This window comes from Bombina bombina, chromosome 3 (genome assembly GCF_027579735.1).
Source record: "Bombina bombina isolate aBomBom1 chromosome 3, aBomBom1.pri, whole genome shotgun sequence".
Classification (NCBI taxonomy): Eukaryota; Metazoa; Chordata; class Amphibia; order Anura; family Bombinatoridae; genus Bombina; species Bombina bombina.
The window spans coordinates 864,306,220-864,331,824 of NC_069501.1; the positions used below are offsets into that span (position 1 = coordinate 864,306,220).

The 25,605-nt window shown below is 39.6% G+C and overlaps 1 protein-coding gene across 1 annotated transcript in view; it reads left to right on the forward strand.

Annotated features, from left to right (window-relative positions):
• The window catches only part of ABCC4 (ATP binding cassette subfamily C member 4), a 994,138-nt gene that overhangs the window by 329,051 nt on the left and 639,482 nt on the right, over nt 1–25,605 (forward strand). Inside the window, exons 7-8 of the mRNA XM_053707839.1 lie at nt 16,827–16,952; nt 18,417–18,666. Of these exons, the coding sequence (XP_053563814.1) occupies nt 16,827–16,952; nt 18,417–18,666 (376 nt within the window). The remainder of the gene's footprint in view (nt 1–16,826; nt 16,953–18,416; nt 18,667–25,605) is intronic.

The following is a 25,605-nucleotide window of genomic DNA, read 5'->3' on the forward strand; positions in this document are numbered from 1 at the left end:
ACAGGAAATTACTAGGTAGAATTCAGGATGATCCTGCAAATTCTGAGACAACTGGGTGCTCTGTATTTTATATATTTCCTAAGAACATTATACTCAAAAATTGTCTGAAACATTTGCACATAAAAATAGAGCTTTTAGGCTCCTGCATAATGTATTTAGTACACTTTTGATATATTATTTAGCTCTAAATGTTATTTTAATCTGAGATGTTTGCCATTAAGAACTGTATGACAAAGATCAGCATAAAAAATAAATGTCATAAACATAATGAAAATAGTAAAGTGAGATAACGGTAAAGTGAACATTAATTTTTCATGATTCAGATAGTGAATGCAATTAAAAAAAAAAAAAACACAAAAAACTTTCCAGTTTACATCTGTTCTCAAATGTACTTTCTTATCTTGGTGCCCTATGTTGAAACCTTGGTAGACTCTGGTGTGTGTATATCAGTATATGGCAGCAGTGTTTGTAATAATGTATAAAACATTGTTTCAAACCTTGTTGCTTTGTTTTTCAACCTGTGTTACATGTACCCCTAGAGGCACCTAGACCATTTGCAGGGAGTACTCCAGTTCTTCAAGCCCCCCTAACAGGTCAGATTTTTATTTCCTCTCTGGGCTGATAAGCTGCTCACTCACTGTGACTGACATGCCTGTACTCAGGTACTGAAATCATTAGAATCTTGCCAGTTAGTGACATTTAGGACTGGAGTTGTGGGGGCCTGATAAACAGTATGTTACAGGAAAAGCTTACTCTGCTCTAACCGTATGTGCGCACAAAGCCAAAGTTAAAATATCACGCGCTCGATAACCTTTTCCCCCATAAAAGTTAATAGAGCAAAAAAGTGGGGAAAAAACACCCAACTCTCGTGCTCAAAATTGGAATATTTCACATTCCAGTGTTCTTCACATAGATGACTATGTTCTATTTATTCATATGAAGAAAAGGAACTATCCACACCCTCCAATGTAAAAACAAACAATTTATTTGCAATCTTTAAAAAGCGTACAGAAAACTCAGGAACATGCAGAGCTAAAAAGCCGTAGTCATAGCCTGTTTATTCATAAATACATATTTCTTTCCTAAGACATGGAGATTCCACGTCATTCCAATTACTAGTGGGATATTCACTCCTGGCCAGCAGGAGGAGGCAAAGAGCACCACAGGAAAGCTGTTAAAGGGACAGTCAAGTCCAAAAAAACCTTTCATGATTCAAATAGGGCATGTCATTTTAAACAACTTTACAACTTTACTTTTATCACCAATTTTGCTTTGTTCTTTAGGTATTCTTAGTTGAAAGCTAAACCTAGGAGGCTCATATGCTAATTTATTAGACCTTGAAGGCCGCCTCTAATCTAAATGCATTTTGACCACTAGAGGGCGTTAGTTCATGTGTTTCATATAGATAACATTGAGCTCATGCACATGAATTTACAGAGGAGTGAGCCCTGATTGGCTATAATGCAAGTCTGGCAAAAGAACTGAAATAAGGTGGCAATTTGCAGAGGCTTAGATACAAGGTAATCACAGAGGTAAAACATATATTATTTTTCTGTGTTGGTTATGCAAAACTGGGGAATGGGTAATTAAGGGCATATCTATCTTTTAAAACAACAAACATTCTGGTGTTGACTGTCGCTTTAAGTGTCACTTCCCTTATCCATAACCCCCAGTCATTCTCTTTGCTTCTGTCAATGGAGGAGGTGAAGTTTGGTGTCTGAAGAACTTTTTTTCCTTTTTTGGGTACTTTTCCCTGCAAGCAAGGATTTGGGTTTAGCTGTGTCCACGTCGATCTCTTGCGTAAGAGTAGTGTGGTGGCTTTTAAGCAGTTAGGAAGTGGTGAGGTGGTCCCTGCTGTTGTTTTCCTAACATATTTGCTGCCCTCTTCACAGAAAGCCAGAGTTGGTTACACTGTTCTTTCTTTTTCCACAGATCTCTGTAAGGAGTATCTGTCCTTCCATGCCTGGTGAGCTGTCTTCCTGCCGGACAGCTAGATTGCAGGTAAGTGCTTTTGTCTTCTAGGTGTTGGAGGCTTGCACTTTAAGAAGATAGTTAACTCTGCAGTAAGGGGACATATCAATCCTGAAGACAGTTAACTCTGCAATAGTTTCTAAGGGAAATGATAATCCTTTATGTACAGGATTTTTTGTGGCAGGTGCAGTCACTTGTTATGTGAAGGGTTAAGTTTCCCTTACTTTGGAGACATTTAATTTTTATTTTTGGGCTCATAAATGAAGTGCTCTGATAGAGTGACAGGCTATATGGGGCTTTTTGTATGTTACACATTACGGAAGTTTGGCGGCTATTTTTAGGAGGAGTGTCAATCTCCTAGCAGGGCAAATGTGGAGGACTGTTATTTCATTCAGCAATTAGGAACACACGCTTTTAGTTAGCTGCGCCGTTCCTGTTTGCCGGTCATGTGACTCGCCGCTCATCCGATACGGAGAGGAGCTGTGTCACTGTTTCCAGGCAGTTTTCTGTGGCAAGTCATTTGCAGCAGTCTCTGTGTACATTTTAAATCCGTCTGCGGTTTAAACACAAGAATTTCTCCGAGAGTAAGGTAGGGCATCTCAAACTGTCTGAGGTGTAGAGGTGTGAGCGTTATTAGTGTGAATAACGCGTTGAGTCATACATTTTATTTTTAAAGTGACAGTAGTTCATTTTCTAATATTTTTATTTAGGGGCTCATAAATGAAGTGCTCTGATAGAGTGACAGGCTATATGGGGCTTTTTATGTGTTACACAGTATGGCAGTTTGGCGGCCATTTTTAGGAGGAGTGTCAATCTCTTAGCATGGCAAATGTGGGGGACTGTTATTTTATTCGGCAGTTAGGAAAGCGTGCTTTTAGTTAGCTACGCAGTTCCTGTTTGCCGGTCATGTGACTCACCGCTCATCCGATACGTAGAGGAGTGGCATCACTGTTTCCAGGCAGTTTTCGGTGGCAAGTTGCTTGTAGCAGTCTCCGTGTACATTTTCAATCCGGCTGCGGTTTAAACACAAGAATTTCTCTGAGAGTAAGGTAGGGCATCTCAGACTGTCTGAGGTGTAGAGGTGTGAGCGTTATTAGTATGAATAACGCTTTGAGGCATAAGTTTTATTTTTAAAGTGACAGTAGTTCATTTTCTAATATTTTTATTTTGTGTGTTCTTTTTGTGAAACTGTTATATTTTGAGCTATGGACATGGAATCAGAAGCTGTTTCCTTTGATAAATGCTTACTATGCCTAGAGTCCCAAATTGTTTCAACTATGCAATTTTGTGCTACTTGTTTAGCTAGAGCGCTAAAGTGTAAAGATAAATTAAAGGGACAGTCAACACCAGAATTTTTGTTGTTTTTAAAGATAGATAATCCCTTAATTACTCATTCGCCAATTTTGCATAACTAACACAGTTATAATAATACACGTTTTACCTCTGTAATTATCTTGTATGTAATCCTCTGCAGACTGCCACTTATTTCAGTTCTTTTGATATACTTCATTTTAGCCAATCAATGTTCACTCCTCGGTAAATTCACGTAAATGAACTCAATGTTATCTATATGAAACACGTGAACCAACGCCCTCTAGTGGTGAAAAACTGTCAAAATGCATTTAGATTAGAGGCGGCCTTCAAGGTTTAAGAAATTAGCATATAAACCTCCTAGGTTTAGATTTCGACTAAGAATACCAAGATAACAAAGCAAAATTGGTGATAAAGGTAAATTGGAAAGTTGTTTAAAATTACATGCCCTATTTGAATCATGAAAGTTTTTTTTGGACTTGACTATCCTTTTAATGCCCTCTGAGCCCAATGTCTCTGAGGAGAAAGCTGTGGCATTGCCTGAACAGCATCATCCTGAAACGTCCCAGGCCTCTATGGCGTCACATACAGTGCCCTGCAGTTCCTCTCAGCCTCCTGGAGGAGTTTATTTGCCATCAGATTTTGCTGCACAGATATCCTCTGCTGTATCAGCGGCTTTATCTGCTTTTCCCATGATGGGGAAGCGCAAGAGGAAATCTAAAAGACATTCAGAGTGTAAGGTGTCTGTTCCGTCTGCTGCTCTGCAGGTTGCCCTCCCTCATAAGTCTTATGAGGAGGATATCTCAGTAGCCTCTGAGGGTGAAATCTCAGATTCGGTCAGTATAATTCCTTTGTCTGATGCTGAAGAAGTAAACTTCAGATTTAAGCTTGAACACCTTCGTTTACTGCTAAAGAAGGTATTGGCTACTTTGGATGACTCTGACTCTTCTGTCAACCCTAAGAAATCTAGTAAGCTTAACAAATACTATGATGTTCCTTCCTCTGTGAAATGTTTCCTGTTCCAGACTGTATGACGTAGATTATTTCACAGGAATGGGAGAAGCCAGGGATACCTTTCTCCCCGTCTCCCGTCTTTAAAAATATGTTTCCTGTTGCTGACTCCATTAGAGATTCATGGCACACAGTGTCTAAGGTAGAAGGGGCTATTTCTACTCTGGCTAAGAGAACTACGATCCCCATCAAGGATAGCTGTTCCTTTTAGGATCCCATGGACAAAAAGCTGGAGGCTTATTTGAAGAAGATGTATGTTCATCAGAGTCTTCAATGGCAACCTACAGTTTGTATTGACGCAGTAGCAAGTACAGCATATTATTGGTGCAATGCCTTGTCTGAATTAATTATAGAAGAGGCTCCGTTGGAGGAGATTCTAGATAGAATTAAGGCTCTCAAATTAGCCAATTCTTTTATGATGCTAACATGCAAATCATTAGACTGGTAGCCAAGATGTCTGGCTTCACTGTTCTAGCCCATAGGGCTCTGTGGCTTAAATCTTGGTCAGCTGTTACCTCCAAGTCTAAGCTCCTGGCGCTTCCTTGCAAGGGTAAGTATGAAAAGAAAGGATCAGAGAATCCCCAAAGGTGTGCTGGTGCTGAATGGAAGCTGTGAATGATCCACGTAGAATCACGGCTGCACTCCCAGAAGTGATCCAGATGGATACTCGGCTGTAGACAAAAAAGGAAAAGAGAGAGGCGCCAACCATAAAACAGTATTGCAGGAGCAATAGACCGGTGGTTCCCAACAACTCCCCCCGTGCTGGATATACTCACAAGCGATGCGGCACACATACTGTGCCTAAAACAGCAGGTCGGGACAGGTCACCCGACAGACACGCCCAGGAGCCGGTACACGTGATCTCCAACACTCCAATCACAGGCGAGTCATCCTGTAGAGCTCCGATTACCGGTATGTCACTAAAGGTAGTAGTAACTGGTCTTGGGAATGAAAGACGCTGTAATTCCAATTGGATATATGTAGCATGTAGGTAATAGATTCACAGGCAGCAAGGTGTCTCATAAAAAAAGGTGATTTATTGTTAAAAACAATAACAGCAACGCGTTTCTCGGCTGGATGGCCGTTTCATCAGGCTGTGCTTTAAAAGACATTATCTCACCTTATATACCTTACAACACCTGTCTTATTGGGTGGTTCTAACAGGAAGTTCCTGTCTCTATCGTGCTGGTTAACTATTTCAGGAACAGCTAACATTTCATTGCAAAACCATTAACTAAAATTTAAAGGCATAACATTTTCGCCACAAATGACTGTCACATATGACCATATGAGGAGATACAGGGGTACAGTCTAATATCATACAGTGACAATAATAAATCCACTATTAAATATGGAACAATGGTGAAATCTAAAAATTCATAAATTTAAATATCTAATCTAAGTATAAAATCATATTAATAACAAAGCTTATTAATAAAAACAATTAAAAACCTATGCAAATATTAAATCCAAAATTGGAGAGAATACTTGTTATAAATATTACATGGAAAAGGGAATATGCATATGGTATATTGGAATTAATTCTCAGTGAATCAATTGTATATATGGTTTTGGAAAATGATGAGGTACCCCTAGTTAATTGGTACTATGATGATATTAGAATATACAGGGATATAATGGTACCAATAGCATATATACAATTATAATCACAGTAGTAACAATAGACAATATACATGTATTGCGAATGAACCAGATCTAGTACCCAATAAATATCCCTTTGCATATTGACATCCCTGGAATTGTGAGTTCCAAAACTGCAAAATTTATGTGATACAAATGTTGCTGAGGGAGACCCACTGGATACAAATGCCACGTCTAAAAAAGCTGCCAAATCTATATTCAGATTTAGACCATTGGGATGGAGGCTCCTCAAAATGTGTATCCAGTAGGTCTCCCTCTGTCTAAGTCTGGAAGTCTATTGTACAAATGTGATACTGGGATATGTTCTATAGGGCAAATACTAAAGCCATCAGTGTTGCCGTTATGTGATTGGTTACAGTGTCTGGGGACACTGTGATTCTTATAATTCTTCTTCATATTTCTTACATGCTCTGACCATCTGATACTAAGTCGTCTGCAGGTTCTACCAACATACTGGACTCCACAAACACAGGACAGCAGATATACTACATATCTGGAGGCACATGTAATATGACCAATTATAGAAAAATGTTTCCCCGTTAAATTTGATTTAAAAGTCGTTTGTTGATGTATTATCTTAACACAGAGTTTACATCTCCTATCCTTACATCTATAGGATCCTACTGGTAAATTACCCACTTGTTGGCGATTATTAAGAATTTTGTGTTTCACTATCTTGCTAGGAGCTAAAGGGGATTTTAAACTGGGTGCTTTTTTATATACTATTCTTGGTTTGTCACTTACTAAATTTCCTAAAATGGGATCTTTTTTATTGATGCCCCAGTGTTTATTGATAATTTGACGTATCCTTTTATGATTACAATTGTATTCTGTAATCAACGGAGTGAAATTTTCCATGGATTTGGATCTATCGTTATTATCTTTTAAAAAATAATTTTCTCTATTGTCCTGTTTAGCTCTCTGGGGAGCAGTCTGGGACTCATTAAAGGCGCAGGGACTATGGACTTGGATGAGTCTGCTCTCCCCATATACATCTTGGAGTTGAGAGCGATCTACAATGCTCTGATGGCTTGGCCTCAATTGTCCTTAGCTCGGTTTATCAGTTACCAATCGGACAACATCACCTCAGTGGCTTACATCAATCACCAGGGAGGAACTCAGAGTTCCTTAGCCATGAAGGAGGTGGCACGGATTATTCAGTGGGGGGAGGCTCACAATTGTTGTCTATCTGCCATCTACATTCCAGGAGTGGTCAACTATGAGGCAGATTTCCTGATCAGACATACATTTCATCCGGGGGAGTGGGCTCTTCATCCGGAGGTGTTCTCTAGGTTGACCCTCAAGTCGGGGGTGCCGGAGTTGGATCTGATGGCGTCTCAGCAGAACTCCAAGGTTCCAAGGTACGGTTCAAGGTCAAGAAATCCGAAGGCCGCTCTGATAGATGCTCTGGCGGTTCCTTGGGTTTTCAGTGTAGCATACCCGTTTCCTCCATTTGCGCTCCTTCAATGAGTGATTGCTCGTATCAAACAGGAGAGAGTGTCGGTAATTCTAATAGCTCCTGCATGGCCTCGCAGGATCTGGTATGCAGACCTAGTGAAGATGTAATCTCTTCCACCTTGTAGGTTACCTCTGAGGAAAGACCTCCCAACTCAGGGTCCTATCCTCCATCCAAATCTCGTTCTCTGAAGCTGACTGCTTAGAGATTGAACGCTTAGTTCTGGCTAAGCGTGGGTTTTCTGAGTCTGTCATTGATACTATGATTCAGGCTCGCAAGCCTGTTTCTCGTAAAATGTATCATAAGGTATGACGTTATTACCTTTATTGGTGTGAATCAAAGGGCTACTCTTGGAGTAAGGTCAGAATTCCTAGAATTTTGTCTTTTCTCCAGGAAGGTCTGGAGATAGGGTTGTCAGTCAGTTCTCTGAAAGGACAGATTTCTGCACTATCTATTCTTCTACATAAGCTTCTGGCGGATGTGCCAGATGTTCAATCCTTTTTTCAGGCCCTGGTCAGAATCAGGCCTGTGTTTATACCTGTTGCTCCTCCTTGCAGCCCTAACTTTGTTCTTAAAGTTTTGCAGCAGGCTCCTTTTGAGCCAATGCATTCCATAGATATTAAGCTGTTATCTTGGAAGATTTTGTTTCATATGGCTATCTCTTCTGCTCAGAAAGTTTTGGAATTCTCGGCTTTGCAGTGGGATTCGCCTTACCTTATCTTTAATGCAGATAAGGCAGTTCTTCGTACTAAATTGGGGTTTCTTCCTAAAGTGGTTTCGGATAGAAATATTACTCAGTAAATTGTTGTTCCTTCTCTCTGTCCTAATTCTTCTTCTATTGCACAACATGGATGTGGTGCGTTCTCTAAAAATCTACATACTACTAAGGATTTTCGCCAGTCCTCTGCCCTGTTTGTTTGTTTGTTTTGCTGGAAAGCGTAAGGGTCAGAAGACTACTGCTACTTCTCTTTCCCTCTGGTTAAGAAATATGATTTTATTTTGCTTATGAGACTGCTGGACAGCAGCCTCCTGAGAGAATTACAGCTCTTTCCACTAGAGCTGTTTCATCTTCATGGGCTTTCAAAAATGAAGATTCTGTGCAACAGATTTGCAAGGCTGCAACTTGGTCCTCTCTGCATACTTTTTCCAAATTCTACAAATGTGATACTTTTGCCTCGACTGAGGCTTCCTTTGGGAGAAAAGTTCTTGTGGTGGTGCCTTCTGTTTAGGCCTGCCTGTCTTGTTCTCCATCTCTATTCATTCCGTGTCCTCTAGCTTGGGTATTGGTTCCCACTAGTAATTGGAATGATGTTGTGGACTCTCCATGTCTTAGGAAAGAAAACAACATTTATGCTTACCTGAAAAATGTCTTTCTTTCCGGACATGGAGAATCCACAACCCCACCCTTTAGATTAGACAGTAATTTTAATCTAAACCTCATGCACCTCTACACCTTTTTGTTATCTTCTTTTTCCATTTCCCTTCAGCTGAATGACTGGGGGTTATGGGTAAGGAAAGTGACACTTAACATCTTTGCTGTGGTGCTCTTTGCCTCCTCCTAGTAATCGGAATGACGTTGTGGACTCTCCATGTTCGGAAAGAAAGAAATTTATCAGGTAAGCATAAATTTTGTTATTATATATATATATATATATATATATATATATATATATATATATATATATATATATATATATATATATATATATATATATATATATCTGATATCTGATGCTAGTTTGGAACAATATATTTATACCTCTATATATAGATGATTATATTTAGGTATAGCTATATAAGGATATATACAGGAATATCTATTTATAAATACTACATATTCTGCTATGTGCAGAACATTGAAATGTTAAATATTTACAGTAAATTCATAGTTTAAACCTTTTGTTAAATAATAATATTGCATAAATATGCTTTTACATCTTTTCCTCTTCTTGACAGCAAAGGGCTCCAATGCGCGCACACACACACACACACACAAATATATATATATATATGTGTGTGTGTGTGTGCGCGCGCATTGGAGCCCTTTGCTGTCAAGTGTGTATGTGTACATATGTATGTGTTTATGTGTATTTTATGTCTGTAAATACATATATAAATACATATGTACACACACACACGCATACAGTATATATATATATATATATATATATATATATTTAGACATGTATATGTATGTATGTCTATGTTAAAGCCCTTTTCCAGCCTTTTTTTTTTTTAATAACACCTGAGATCTCATACCCTTAAGCCATTATAAATTCTTGGGTTAGCGCAACCTCAGAGCACTGGTTAAAGGGACAGTCAACACCAGTATTTTTATTGTTTTAAAAGATAGATAATCCCTTAATTACTCATTCCCCAGTTTTTTATAACCAACACAGTTATAATAATACACATTTTACCTCTGTAATTATCTTGTATCTAAGCCTCTGCAGACTGCCCCCTTATTTCGGTTATTTTGACAGAGATTTTAGCCAATCAATGCTCACTCCTCTGTAAATTAACGTGCATGAGGTCAATGTTATCTATATGAAACACATGAACTAACGCCCTCTAGGGGTGAATTAGAGGTGGCCTTCAAGGTCTAAGAAATTAGCATATGAACTTCCTAGGTGTAGCTTTCAACTAAGAATACCAAGAGAACAAAGCAAAATTGGTGATAAAAGTACATTTGAAAGTTGTTTTAAATGATATGCCCTATTTGAATGATGAAAGTTTTTTTTGGACTTGGCTGTCCCTTTAACCGTTTTGCGGAACAAAAAATTGTCACAAAACACATCAAAAATACTTAACAAAGCACATTTACACTCATAATATAAATTATTACAAAAAATATTGCACAAAAAAGTTATAAAGGCTCAAAGATATGAAGGCTCAGAAAAGCAGGCACATACATACATATATTGTGACAGAGCTAAGGGGATTGTGTTCAATTTAATATAGGTTTCCCCACAAATTATGCAATGTTGTTGGTGGTATTGAAATATATTATGTAATTGTATAAAATGGGCCGGTATTCCACTCCACAGTTTGGATGTGGCAGAAAATTTCAGGTGAGGAATCCAGTTCAGGTTTTCCCCACGTTAATGTTTTTTCACCTGCAGCCAATTAAGGTCAATTAACTCCCGTTAAAGGGACTACTACAGTCTACTCCAGAATTGTTATTGTTTAAAAAGATAGATAAGATTGCACTACGGTATCAAGTGTTATCAGAAGCTAAGGAGATGAAGTTTAGTCGATATACAAGCCTTAGATGGTTCATATGTCTGGCCAGTATTTATAATCTGAAACAAACTATGAGGAAGTTCAGATAAATTCTTGGCTGTGTAGGAATACAGTATAGTAGTAATCAAGAGGCTGAGCTGTAGTGATGCAGATCCAAGAGATAACTTAGTTGGGAATTCACTGAGTGTTCACAATATTCTAGGATGGCAATAATAACAGTATGAGGAGACTGGGGATAAGAGTATAATTTGTAGCCTTAAAGGGACAGTCAACACCAGAATTTTTGTTCTTTAAAAAGATAGATAATCCCTTTATTACCCATTCCCCAGTTTTGCATAACCAACACTGTTATATTAATACACTTTTTACTGCTGTGACTATCTTGTATCTAAGCATCTTCTGACCACCCCTAATCACATGACTATTAGTTATTTTGCATATAGTTGCATTTAGCCAATTAGTGCAGTGTCTGCCACAATCCACGGGCGTGCTCACAATGTAATCTATATGGTTTACTTGAACTACTCTCCCCTGTTGTGAAAAGCAAATACAAAAGCATGTGATTAGAGGCGGACTTCAAGGGCTTAGAAATTATCATATGAGCCTTCCTAGGTTTGCTCTCAACTAGAATACCAAGAGAACACAGCAAAATTGTTGATAAAAGTAAATTGGAAAGTTGTTTAAAATCACATGCCCTATTTGAAAAATAAAAGTTTTTTTTGGACTTGACTGTCCCTTTAAGACTTAACGTAGCTGCGTGGTAATACTCAGCCTGAAGTACTGCTCACCACATACTACTGTTGTCTAACTAACAAGCAGTCTGTGAGTAAATGGCAGAAGGGGGAGGAGTTTTCCTCTGGCGTCCTTCCAAACAAGCAAAGACTAGCCGACGGGCAGTCCTTGAGTAGAGGTAGAAAGGGGAGGAGTTTTCCTCTAGCGTCATGTTCGGCTTCAGTAGTGCGGTAAGTAAATATGCTGGGCAGCGAACACTTACTTAGAGTATAAACATGCGATGTGAAACGATGACAAGTTGCGGATTGCAGATTGCAGGAAATTTGTAGTTTTTCCACCTTGAGTGTTATGGGAGGTTGAGTAGGAATTAGCCACTATGTTGCGGCACAGAGATTGGAAGTGCAGGGTTTAGAGAACTGCAACAATGTTGCGAAAGGCACCGAAATAACTCTACAGAAGATAATGACAGAGATTCTGGAACGAAGTACACTTTGTAATCCAAGATTCTTGAGGAGCTCATTGAGAGCAGCTGCTAACTAACTTCTAGACAAAATACTAAGCAGAGAGGGTTGTGAACTCAGGTGCTTTAACAGATTGGTGGGCAGAGATAAATGAGTCATAGCCAGAATTTAAAGGTACAAGGAAAAATAAGGACTCTGACAAACTGCTTGAATTCCGTATTAAGCGAATCCACTCCTGTTTGAAGCTGTTCAATTTTAGGGAGAAATAAAGAAGAGAGCTGTAAAACTATTGGATGTGTGTCAATAGTAGCAGAGGCCTTGTCTGATAGCTCTGGTGATGCAGGTGCTAGATGTATTTCAGCTTAAAGTGACACTGTACCCAAATTTTTTCTTTCATGATTCAGATAGAGCATGCAATTTTAAGCATCTTTCTAATTTACTCCTATTGTCAAATTTTCTTTATTCTCTTGGTATCTTTATTTGAAAAGCAAGAATTAAATTTTAGATGCCGGCCCATTTTTTGGTGAACAACCTGGGTTGTCCTTGCTGATTGGACAGCACCAATAAACAAGTGCTGTCCATGGTTCTGAAGCACAAATTGGCTGGCTCCTTAGCTTAGATGTCTTCTTTTTCAAATAAAGAAAGCAAGAGAACGAAGAAAAATTGATAATAGGAGTAAAATAGAAAGTTGCTTAAAATTGCTTGCTCTATATGAATCACAAAAAGAAAAAATTTGGGTTCAGTGTCCCTTTAATGGTGTTGCTTCTTATAAGTGGCTTTAGCTTTCGCTGCCATGGTGGTGTTAGATTTATGGAAGCACGAATAGTATTGCTGCATGCAGGGTGTCTCTGTTGGAGAGTAGGTGTAGATAGAGCTGGAAATTCCACCTCTAAGTGTGCTTTAAATCCTGATGTTTAGCAGTTGTATACTGGTAATAAAATATGATTAAGAGCCTATAGCAGGCTTGAAACGTTGTATGTTTTCTTCTGAGGACCCTATGTAAGAAAAATAAAGGTTCTTTTTAAATTTTCTGGAGGCTGGAATACCTTTTGTTGTTTAGCAGTTGTATACTCTGACTGGGAGATCAAAAGTTTCCATCAAGAGGTCTATTAAAATTTTCTTGCGGTTATTTTATGTCAGTCTTTGTTTTTTTCCTCCTGGTCTATTAACCTCTTTGGGACATTGTGCTGGTAGTGGATATAGGGGATTGGGAAGAGTTGGCCTCAGACCATTGTTGCTTTTAACAATAGTGGCCTTCTACATATTTGTGCCTGTTTTATCCTTTCTTTTGTTCCAATGAAGCACCTTGCTCTCCTCCGGTATTAAAAGGTATTAGTGTCTTCTAACGTACCCCAAAGATAACTTGGTCAACTTGTATGTGAGAGTGTTTAGCTGGCTAATCCCCCCACGTGGTGTTTTAGGCCCAGTGGTGTTATTTATTCTGCAGTCCGATATATCGTGATCCAATTTGGTCACTCTTCCCCTCTCACCTGTTGCTTTGTGGTCTGTCAGTATCTGGTGTTATCGCTAGCTTTCTGAGTTAGCGCAGAAGGTCCGAGATCCCATCGGAGGCTGTGCGTATGTAGAAGGCCTTAAAGATGGTGGGAGGGAAAATTTGCTGAGCTGTGTCTATTTGCCGCACCGGCACTATAATACAGACTTTGGCGGGGGAGCGATGTCTTCCTCCTTACTGCTGTGTGTCGGGCGTTTAGATTGCGCCAAAGACATGCAGTTTAGGGCACTCTGATGGTTTTTAGTCGCAGCACTTAGCTGATACAGACGGAGCTTCTTTTTTATGCTGCCGCCATGAACACCCTCCCACCGGAAGTCTCCCAGAAGTTCAGTTGTTGTCTGTCTGCAATCCACATTCCAGGCTTGGACAACTGGGAAGTGGATTTCTTGAGCAGACAGAATTTTCATCCTGGGGAGTGAGCTCTCCATCCGGAGGTGTTCTCCAAGTTGACCCTCAAATAGGGGGTGCCGGAGTTGGATCTGATGGCGTTTCAACAGAATGCTAAACTTCCAAGGTACGGTTCAAGGTCAAGAGAAAATCGCAGACCACTCTGATAGATGCTGTGGCCGCTCCTTGGGTTTTCGTTCTAGCATATCCGTTTCCTCTGTTTGCGCTACTTCCACAAGTCATTGCTCGTATCAAACAGGAGAGAGCGTCGGTAATTCTTATAGCTCCTGCATGGCCTCGCAGGATCTCGTATGCAGACCTGGTGAAGATGTCGTCTCTGCCACTTTGGAGGTTACCTCTGAGGAAGGACCTTCTAATTCAGGGTCCTTTCCTTCATCCAAATCTCTTTTCTCTGAAGCTGACTGCTTGGAGATTGAGCATTTGGAAGTCGATCATTGGGACCATGCTGCAGGCTCGCAAGCCTGTAACTCGTAAAATTTACCATAAGGTATGGCATAAATACCTTTTATTGTTGTGAATCTAAGTGCTACTCTTTGAGTTTTCTGAAGGGTCAGATTTCTGCTTTATCTATTTTGCTACATAAGCGTCTGGCAGATGTGCCAGATGTTTGATCTTTTTGTTAGGCCTTCGTCAAAATCAGGCCTGTATTTAAACCTGTTACTCCTCTTTGGAACCTTAATCTTATTCTTAAAGTTTTGCAGCAGGCTCCGTTTGAGCCTATGCATTCCATAGATATTAAGTTGTTATCTTGGAAGGTTTTGTTTCTTGTTGCTATCTCTTCTGCTCTGAGAGTTTCGGAACTCTCAGCTTTGCAGTGTGATTTGCCTTACCTTATCTTTCATACGGATAAGGTGGTTCTTCATACTAAATTCAGTTTTCTCCATAAAGTGGTTTTGATTAAAAATATTAATCAGGAAATTGTTGTTCCTTCTCTCTGTCCTAATCCTTCTTCTTCTCATAAGGAGCGTCTGTTGCACAACTTGGATGTTGTGCGTGCTCTAAAATTCTATTTACAGGCGATTAGGATTTTCGTCAGTCTTCTGCCCTGTTTGGAAAACGCAAGGGTCAGAAGGCTACTGCTACTTCTCTTTCCTTCTGGTTGAGAAGTACGATTCTTCTTGCTTATGAGACTGCTGGTCAAGAGCCTCCTGAGAGAATTACGGCTCATTCTACTAGGGCTGTCTCCTCTTCTTGGGCTTTCAAAAATGAAGCTTCTGTGGAACAGATTTGCAAGGCTGCAACTTGGTCTTCTCTGCATACTTTTTCCAAATTTTCCAAATTCAATACTTTTGCCTCGGCTGAGGCTACTTTCGAGTGAAAGGTTCTTCAAGCGGTGGTGCCTTCTGTTTAGGTCTGCCTGTCTTGTTCTCCCTCCCTTTTCATTCTGCGTCCTCTAGCTTGGGTGTTGGTTCCCACTAGTAATTGAATGATATTGTGGAATCTCCATATCTTAGGAAAGAAAACAAAATGTATGCTTACCTAATAAATTTCTTTCTTTCCGGATATGGAGAGTCCACAACCCCACCCTTCTTTTCTTTTTGTCTAAATCTCAAGCACCGCTACACCTTTCTGTTATTCCTTTTTCCATTTCTCTTTGGTTGAATGAGGGGATTATGGGTAGGGGAGTGACATTTAACAGCTTTGCTGTGGTGCTTTTTTGCCTCCTCCTGCTGGCCAGGAGTGATATTCACACTAGTAATTGAATGACGTTGTGGACTCTCCATATCCGGAAAGAAAGAAATTTATCAGGTAAACATATATTTTGTTTTGTGCAAAATACCATCAGATTTGTTTAGAAATATGTATTTGAATAAATAGAGCATATTCTGCTATGTGAAGAACATTGGAATGAGAATTATTGATATTTTCATGTATGGTTTGCACTCTTGAGAATATGGGATCAGGTTTGTGAGCGAGTAGCGTGTTAGTTTCCTCCCCACTTTTTTTGCTTCATTGTCTTCTATGGGGGAATACTTTATCAAGAAACGTGCGCGATATTCTACGTTTGTTTTTTTATGCGCATCGGATTAGCCCAGAAATGAAAACAGTTTATTTTTAACTTGTAATACAAGAGCAACCCGACGCGTGCAAAAATCTTAAAGTGAAGGTAAACTTTGGTGAATGAAAGCCCGTTTTTTAAAAATACTATTAAAAACAGGGGCACTTTCATTCATCAAAGTTTACAAATCAGCCGTTTTGATTAAAAACTTACCTTTTTTTCTTTTCACAGCTACAGCAGCTTCCCCCTCCTGGAAATCCTCTCTTCACACATCAGCAATGACTAATCCGGCTTCCTCCAATCACGACTTTCCCACTAGGGTGGTTATTGCTTAAAGCCATGCTGTGATTGGAGGAAGTCAGATTAGTCATTGCTGACGTGTGAAGAGAGGATTTCCAGGAGGGGGAAGCTGCTCTAGCTGTGAAAAGAAAAAAAATGTAAGTTTTTAATTAAAACGGCTGATTTGTAAACTTTGATGAATAAAAGGGCTTCTGTTTTTAATAGTTTTTTTTTAAAAAAAAAGGCTTTCATTCATCAAAGTTTACCTTCACTTTAATTCTAGTGGAGTTAACACTGAACCCGTGACAGGAATTACAGGAAATCAGGCATATAATAAAATTAAAACATTCTTTTGTATGACTTTTCATATTAACCTTGTTTTAAAGGGACACTAAAGTAAAAATATACTTTCATGTTTCATATAGAGCATACAGTTTACTTTCCAATTTACTTTATTATCAAATTTTGCACAGTCTTTTTATATGCGCAAGTTCTGAGGCACCAGCTGCTACTGAACATGTGCACAAGTCCACAGTGTATATGTATACTAGTCTCTGATTGGATGATGGCTGTCACATGATAGCGGGGTCTGGCAAATGGGGGGAAATACATTTGTCAGGAAACAATCTACTGTTTATTTGAAATTCAGAGTAAGTGTTAATTTGAAATTCAGAATAAGTGTTATTATATTGTCTTTTTATTATGCACTTGTAAATTATGCAAGTCTTCTACTGTATTTTGTAGTCCATTAAGCCCTAATAAATCTGTACTTTTCTTAAGAGGGAAGACTGCAGCCTTCACCGACACCAGAATCCGTACCATGAATGAGGTGATATCTGGGATGAGAATAATTAAGATGTATGCTTGGGAGCAGTCTTTTACAGAGCTGGTCAATGATATACGAAAGTAGGTATACTGGGATCTTCCGCTTATTCTTTTCTCATATTTCTGCAACTCTTAAACTAAAAACTGAATACATTTAAGAATCATGAACACGGAAACTGAATAAGCAATTTAATACTTTCAAGCTTTAAGTGGTAACTAACACGGACTTAAAAAAATAAATGGAAGATAACATTTTCAAAAATAAATAATTTATAATAATAAATAAATTAATAATAAATTATTTTCATCATTAATAAATATGACCCTAAAAAATAACACAACTAGAAGGACATTGAAGTCAAATTTGCACTTTCAATATTCATTTTAATAAAGGTATAGTTCTTTTATAAAATGTAACCTTTTCATTTGGTCACTTCTCTTGAGGACATACTAAGATATAATTGTCTAGAGCAGGGATGGATAAATTGTGTTCCTCTGCACTAATTTATATTGCCTTAGGTAACATCGGAAATTAAACATTTGCACATATAATATTCATATATATTAATATATTATTAGCAAATATATATTGTTTAGCTTTTCCATAGTCATAAAATGTATGTGTCCTTTAAGGCTTCTAAAATGTTGATATGTGGCCCTCATGTGTTAGGAAGTTGGTACTCACTAGTTTAGAGCCTTATGTGGCAGAACTGAGTGTAACCTAGCAATTTGTAGCCTTACAGTGCAATATTGTACACACTATAAGGTAAAACTGTGGGGTAAGCTAGTGAACATGACAGCTGTGTAACTAGAAGCACTGTTTAACAGTTGCTTCAAGACACAAAAAATGCACTAGTAGTAAGTGAAGACAGAGCTTTGGGTATAAATATATATAAACTGTGCCCACTCTACATTTTTGTATTTTCTTTCCTTTGCTATTTTTTGCTATTTTTTTTTTTAAATAATGTTTACTCTATTTATAGCCACTTAAATGGACATTAAACACCTCGTAATTATGAGAGTTTCCTGTTACCTTGCACTAAGTTGAGTGCATCTGTTTTAGAAGAATTGAACACTTTAATTTGTTTTTCAATGGCCAAATTATTTGAAGGAGCTTGTTTCTTATTATTACTGGAATAGACAAGACTAGCCACTTTAGCTTTGTTAATAAAGCCTTTATTGTTTTGCATTTTCTTGTATGCTAACCTCTGTTGAGGCAATTAGTGACAACTATATGGCTGGACTTGTGAAGTCTGCAGTGTGCATTTCTAATTCTCAAAATTGCAAAATCCACAACATTTCAAAATTTTTATTTTTGCAATTAAACATTTTAGGTCACAATCTCAAGAAGTTTTATGTCCCATTACATAGTTAACTGTTTAAGGCCTGCTAATATTAAAGCTTCATTCTGTAGGAAGACATATTTTCTCATAAAGTTTAACTCATTGTGTATCTGTGTGAATGTTTTACCTTCAAGGTTACAATGTCATCATGTCATGCTGTGTAAGTTTTAGGCCTTCATTTGTTTTGCTTCCTTTATCTTAGGAAGGAGATATCCAAGGTCCTTCGAAGCTCTTACCTACGTGGAATCAACTTGGCATCTTTCTTTGTTGCAAGCAAAATCATTGTGTTTGTGACATTCACCACGTATGTTCTGCTTGGCAATGTTATCTCTGCAAGTCGAGTGTTTGTTGCAGTGTCCCTGTATGGTGCAGTGAGACTCACTGTAACTCTCTTCTTCCCCTCAGCTATTGAGAGGGTTTCTGAGGCAAAGGTCAGCATAAGGAGGATCAAGGTACAGTTTTTGTCTCCGCTTTATATTATTCCTTATTAGGGTAAAGACCTTCAAATGTAACCCTGGCATGAAAAGTCTCCTGCATTCTCTTTGTGGTATTAGCTAAATAGGACATTAAACTCAATGTTATTCTCCATGTTATGACTAAATATGCCCACTCTACCCATAGAGGCTTGAGTGCATTCTGCAGTATTCTAAACTTTGACCTTTCAACATTTAGCACAGTGTTTGTTCTATCAAAAGAGGAACTCATTTCTATCTGCCTCTAATTGGTGGTAATAAGGTAGAAAAGAGGAACACATCTCAATATGCTTTTGTCCCTGGACTGAAAAACAATGCAATACTACCAAATTGTGAATGTTTTAAAAAATGTACTTTGCATTTAGATATTTTGCATCCAGTGCTTATTATGTTATATATATTTTGTATATGTAGAAAGTGACTTTAATGCCCCTTTAAATATGTAGTGTGTGTTAAAATCTTATGAATTGCATGAGCATTTGTGTCAGTATCTTGTAATGAAGCACTAACTTCATAACTTCATACCACAAGCCATCCTGCTTTTGGAATATATAAATATGTATGTAATGTTTAGTATTTATGTATATATTGTTCTCTCTTTGTATTGACATCAACAATGACACCACTGATGACATTGCACATTACATTGTTGATGACATCTTAAAAAGAATCACTAGTGACATCACCCTACAAAGGGAACATTTACACAGTCACCTCCTCAACCTCTCTTCCCACCACCCTGATATCCACTATCCTCCACACCCTCTCACACAGCGGCCTCTTTACTCTCTGCTTCACTCCCTCTTATTCCTTTATCTCCTCCTTATACTCTCACCCCTTCTTCTTTACACACAGCCCTGCTTTTCCACTTATCTCACTATCTCTCCCATGCCAGCCCTTGCTCACCCTCTCAGTGCCCTTCTCCTTTTTACATAGCCTCCTCTCATCTCCTCTCCCTCACATATAACTCTTGTTCACCCTCTCAGTGCCTTTCTCCTTTTTACATAGCCTCCTCTCATCTCCTCTCTCTCACATATAACTCTTGCTCACCCTCTCAGTGCCCTTCTCCTTTTTACATAGCCTCATCTCATCTCCTCTCCCTCACATATAACTCTTGCTCACCCTTCAGCATCACACTAACACATTTCTCTAGGAGTTTCCTTGCTTTTAAACATTTGATAGAAAACTTAAACTCTGCCTTTAATGTAAGTTTTCTCTTGTAAGATGTATCGAGTCCACGGATTCATCCAATACTTGTGGGATATTCTCCTTCCCAACAGGAAGTGGCAAAGAGAGCATGCACAGCAGAGCTGTCTATATAGCTCCTCCCCTAACTCCACCCCCCAGTCATTCTCTTTGCCTGCACTCATAGGAAGCTGGTAAAGTTTAAGAGGTGATAGAAATATTAGTTTAAAGTCTTCAAGCAAGAATTTTTTATTTTCTAAATAGTACCAGAGTGTGCTATTTTTACTCAGGCAGAGCATGGAAGAAGAATTCTGCCTTGAGTCTGACGATTTCAGCAGCTGTAACTGAGATAATATTTCCTTCCCACAGAGGTCTGAGGAATACAACAGAATCTTCAGTGTGGGGAGAGGTTCGTTCCTAGAAACGTTTTTGAGGTATGTGCAGTCTAATAATTTCTGAGGAGACCAGGTTCAGAATTTTAGACCTAAAAATGCATACTAGTGGGGCAAGTATAGTCCTAACAGAAAGGGGACTAGTCCTGTGTACTTTATTTATGCCTAATGCACTCATGGCTCATGTACTGAAAGAGTTCCATGTGCTAAAGTTTAGTGGTACGGTGGTGATTACCGGGCAGGATGCTTTCTCTGCTCGTTTGCATAGGGGGTTCCATATGGCTAGTGTTTTACAATCACCACTTCCCATGCCGTCTGACATGGCGGTTCCCCATTGTCGCAGATGGGCGGGGCCTATTTTCGCGCCTTCAGTGCGCAGTGAGGAGCCGGAGGAGACGGTCACAAGCAGTAGCTTCTCCAGGGGCTTGCGATCTGCCTAATTGTACCGGAGTGTTACTGGTGGTTTATTAGAAGGGCAGGTAGGCGCCACGGCAGAGCTGTGGCAAGGTGTTATTTGTTTTAAGCACTTTTAATTACCGGATGTGATAAAATCGCCATAAGGGGTTAAATCTAGTCCATACTTGGGGTGCAATACCATATAGCCCATAGGTAACTTCCCTAGCAAAATTGGCCATTTTCATTAACGTTTAGGCACTTTTGCAGTGTACATTTTATTTTCTTAAAGGTACAGTAACGTTTTTTCAAAAATTGTTTTTTCTCAAACAATAAAGGTTTTCCAAGACTTGTACTGTGCTTATTAGTCCGTTCAACATGTCTGACATTGAAGAAAGTCCGTGCTCCATGTGTTTTGAGGTCGTTGTGGAACCCCCCTTACAATGTGTCCTACTTGTACCGACAGGGCCCTACACTGTAAAGATCATATCTTAGGTATTGATAGTGTGTCTAAAGATGATTCTCAGTTTGAAGAGAACCATGACATGCCACCTAATGATTCTCAAATATCTCGACCCATTACTCCTGCACAAGAGACGCCAAGTACTTTTAGTGCGTCTACTTATTTTACTCTACAGGATATGGCGGCAGTAATGTCTAACACCCTTACAGAGGTGCTGTCTAAACTGCCAGGTTTGCAAGGTAAACGCAGTAGGTCAGGTTTAGAGAGGAAATTCTGGACAGAATTAAGGCCCTTAAGTTGGCTAACTCTTTTATTACCGACGCTGCTTTTCAGATTGCAAAATTAGCAGCAAAAAATGCAGGTTTTGCCATTTTAGCATGCAGATCGTTATGGCTAAAGTCTTGGTCTGCTGAGATATCGTCTAAATCAAAATTTGTATCTATTACCTTCAAGGGTAAGACCCTATTTGGGCCTGAACTGAAGGAATTCATTTCTGACATTACTGGAGGTAAGGGACATGCCCTGCCTCAGGACAAATCCCTTAAGACAATGGGTAGACAAATAATATTCGCTCCTTTCGAAACTTTAGAAGTGTTTCCTCAACGCTCGGTTCCTCTGCTAAGCAGGAAGGGAACTTTACTCCATCCAAGTCGGTCTGGAGACCTAACCAGGCCTGGAATAAAGGTAAACAAAACAAGAAGCCCGCAGCTGCTACCTAGAATGAAGGGGCAGCCCCCGATCCGGGACCGGATCTAGTAGGGGGCAGACTTTCTTCCTTTGCTCAGGCTTGCGCAAGGGATGTACAGGATCCCTGGGCATTAGAAATTGTGACCCAGGGGGGATAACAGCTGGAATTCAAGGATTGTCTTCCCAGGGGAAGATTTCATCTTTCTCGCTTGTCTGTAGACCAGACAAAAAGAGATGCGTTTTTACGCTTTGTAGAAGTCCTCTACACCATGGGTGTAATTTGACCAGTTCCAAAACTGGAACATTGGCAGGGGTTTTATTCAAATTTCTTCGTGGTTCCCAAAAAAGGAGGGAACCTTCAGACCAGTTTTAGATCTCAAGTTTCTAAACAAGTTTCTCAGAGTCCCATTGTTCAAGATGGAGACCATTCGTACGTTATTACCAATGATCCAGGAGGGTCAATACATGACCACTGTGGATCTGAAGGATGCGCACTTTCACATTCCTATTCAGAAGGATCATCATTAGTTCCTGAGGTTCGCCTTCCAGGACAAGCATTATCAGTTTGTGGCTCTTCCCTTCGGGTTGGCCACGGCTCCCAGGATCTTCACAAAGGTTCTAGGGTCACTTCTGGTGGTTTTCAGACCGCGAGGTATAGCAGTGGCGCCCTATCTGGACGATATCTTGATCCAGGCGTCAACCTATCTTCTGTCCAAATCTCACACGGACATCGTGTTGTCTTTTCTAAGAACTAGCGGTTGGAAAGTGAATGGGGAAAAGAGTTCACTAGTCCCTCTAACAAGAGTTCCATTCCTGGGTACTCTACTAGATTCAGTAAACATGAAAGTGTTTCTGACGGAGGTCAGAAAATCAAAGACCCTTCATCAGCCAACAGTGGCGCAGTGTATGGAAGCTATCGGCCTAATGGTAGCGGCAATGGACATCGTGCCGTTTGCTCACTTTCATTTCAGACCACTACAACTGTGCATGCTCAGGCAGTGGAATGGGGATTATGCGAATTTGTCTCCTCCAATAAATCTGGACCAGGAGACCAGAGATTCTCTTCAGTGGTGGTTGTCTCAAGACCATCTGTCCCAGGGGATGTGCTTTCGCAGGCCATCTTGGGTTGTGGTAACGACGGACGCCAGACTGCTGGGCTGGGGTGCAGTCTAGAATTCCCTGAAGGCTCAGGGTGTGTGGACTCAGGCGGAGTCTCAACTACTGATCAATATTCTGGAACTGAGAGCGATATTCAACACGCTTCAGGCGTGGCCTCAGTTGGCTGTGGCCAGATTCATAAGATTCCAGTCGGACAACATCACGACTGTGGTGTATATCAATCATCAGGGGGGAACAAGGAGTTATCTAGCGATGATAGAGGTATCAAAAATAATCCGATGGGTGGAGTCTCACTCTTGCCATCTCTCTGCGATCTACGTCCCAAGAGTAGAGCACTGGGAAGCAGATTTCCGAAGTCGTCAGACTTTTCATCGAGGGGAGTGGGAACTCCACCTGGAGGTGTTTGCTGCTTTGATTCTTCAATGGGGCACACCGGAATTGGATCTGATGGCATCTTAACAGAATGCCAAACTTCCTCTTTACGGGTCCAGATCAAGGAACCCCAAGGAGGCACTGATAGATGCTCTAGCAGTACCTTGGTCGTTCAACCTGGCTATGTGTTGCCACCTTTTCCTCTCCTGCCACCTGTGATTGCAAGAATCAAACAGGAGAGGGCTTCAGTGATTCTAATAGCTCCTGCGTGGCCACGCAGGACTTGGTATGTGGATCTAGCAGACATGTCGTCTCTACCTCCGTGGTAACTACCATTGAGGAAGGATCTTTTCATCCGAGGTCTGTTCCTACATCCAAATCTAACTTCTCTGCAACTGACTGTCTGGAGATTGCACGCTTGATTTTATCAAGGCGAGGATTCTCTGAGTCGGTCATTGATACTCTGATTCAGGCTCGCAAGCCTGTCACTAGGAAGATTTACCATCAGATATGGAGTAAATATCTTTATTGATGCAAATCCAGAGGTTACTCATGGAGTAAAGTTCGGATTCCTAGGGTTCTGCCCTTTCTCCAAGAAGGATTGGAGAAAGGTCTTTCAGCTAGTTCATTAAAGGGACAGATTTCTGCTTTGTCCATTTGCTTCATAAGCGTCTGGCAGATGTTCCAGACGTTCAGACCTTTTGTCAGGCTTTAATCAGAATCAAGCCTGTGTTTAAACCTATTGCTCTGCCATGGAGTTTTAATTTAGTTCTTGAAGTTCTTCAAGGGGTTCCGTTTGAACCTATGCATTCCATAGATATTAAGCTTCTATCTTGGAAAGTTCTGTTTTTAGTAGCTATCTCTTCGGCTCGAAGAGTTTCTGAATTATCTGCTTTACAGTGTGACTCACCTTATCTTGTTTTCCATGCGGATAAGGTGGTTTTGCGTACCAAACCTGGATTCCTTCCTAAGGTTGTTTCTAATAATAATGTCAATCAGGAAATTGTTGTTCCTTCTCTGTGTCCTAATCTTTCTTCCAAGAAGGAACGTATGTTGCACAACCTAGATGTGGTTTGTGCTTTAAAGTTCTACTTACAAGCAACTAAAGATTTCCATCAAACATCTTCATTGTTTGTTGTCTATTCTGGAAAGTGGTGAGGTCAAAAGGCTACGGCAACCTCTCTTTCTTTTTGGCTGAAAAACATCATCCGTTTGGCTTATGAGACTGCTGGCCAGCAGCCTCCTGCAAGGATTACTGCTCACTCTACTAGAGCAGTGGCTTCCACATGGGCTTTTTAAAATGAGGCTTCTGTTGCACAGATTTGTAAGGCGGTGACTTGGTCTTCGCTTCATACTTTTTTAAAATTTTACAAATTTGATTCTTTTGCTTCTTCGGAGGCTATTTTTGGGAGAAAGGTTCTACAAGCAATGGTGCCTTCCGTTTAGGTACCTGTCTTGTCCCTCCCTTCATCCGTGTCCTAAAGCTTTGGTATTGGTATCCCACAAGTATTGGATGAATCCGTGGACTCGATACATCTTGCAAGAGAAAACAAAATTTATGCTTACCTGATAAATTTCTTTCTCTTGCTATGTCTCGAGTCCACGGCCTGCCCTGTCTATTTAAGACAGGTAGTATATTTTATTAAAAAACTTCAGTCACCTCTGCACCCTATAGTTTCTCCTTTTTCTTCCTAACCTTCGGTCGAATGACTGGGTGGGTGGAGTTCGGGGAGGAGCTGTATAGACAGCTCTGCTTTGGGTGCTTTCTTTGCCACTTCCTGTTGGGAAGGAGAATATCCCACAAGTATTGGATGAATCCGTGGACTCGATACATCACAAGAGAAATAAATTTATCAGGTAAGCATAAATTTTGTTTTTTTGACAATTAATTTCTATGCTTTTCCCTAAGAAATTAAGACAAATAAAATATTATCTACATGTAAGTTTAAGAAATAAAAAAACACATATAAGTATTTTCTAAAATTGTTTTTTTCTTAAAGGGTTATAAAATCATTTTTTTTCTTTCACGATTCAGATAGAGCAAAAATTTTAAAATACTTTCGAGTTTACACCTTTTTGTGAGTTTTTTTCTAAATGAAGCCACCAATCAGCAAGTGCTACCCAGGGTGCTGAATTAAAAATGGGCTGGCTCCTAAGCCTACATTCTTCCTTTTCAAATAAAGATACAGAGAGAACAAAGAAAAATTGATAATAGGAGTAAATTAGAAAGTTGCTTAAAATTGCATGCTCTATCTGAATCATGAAAGAAAAAAATGGTGTTTCATATCAATTTAAATGTAACTAAAC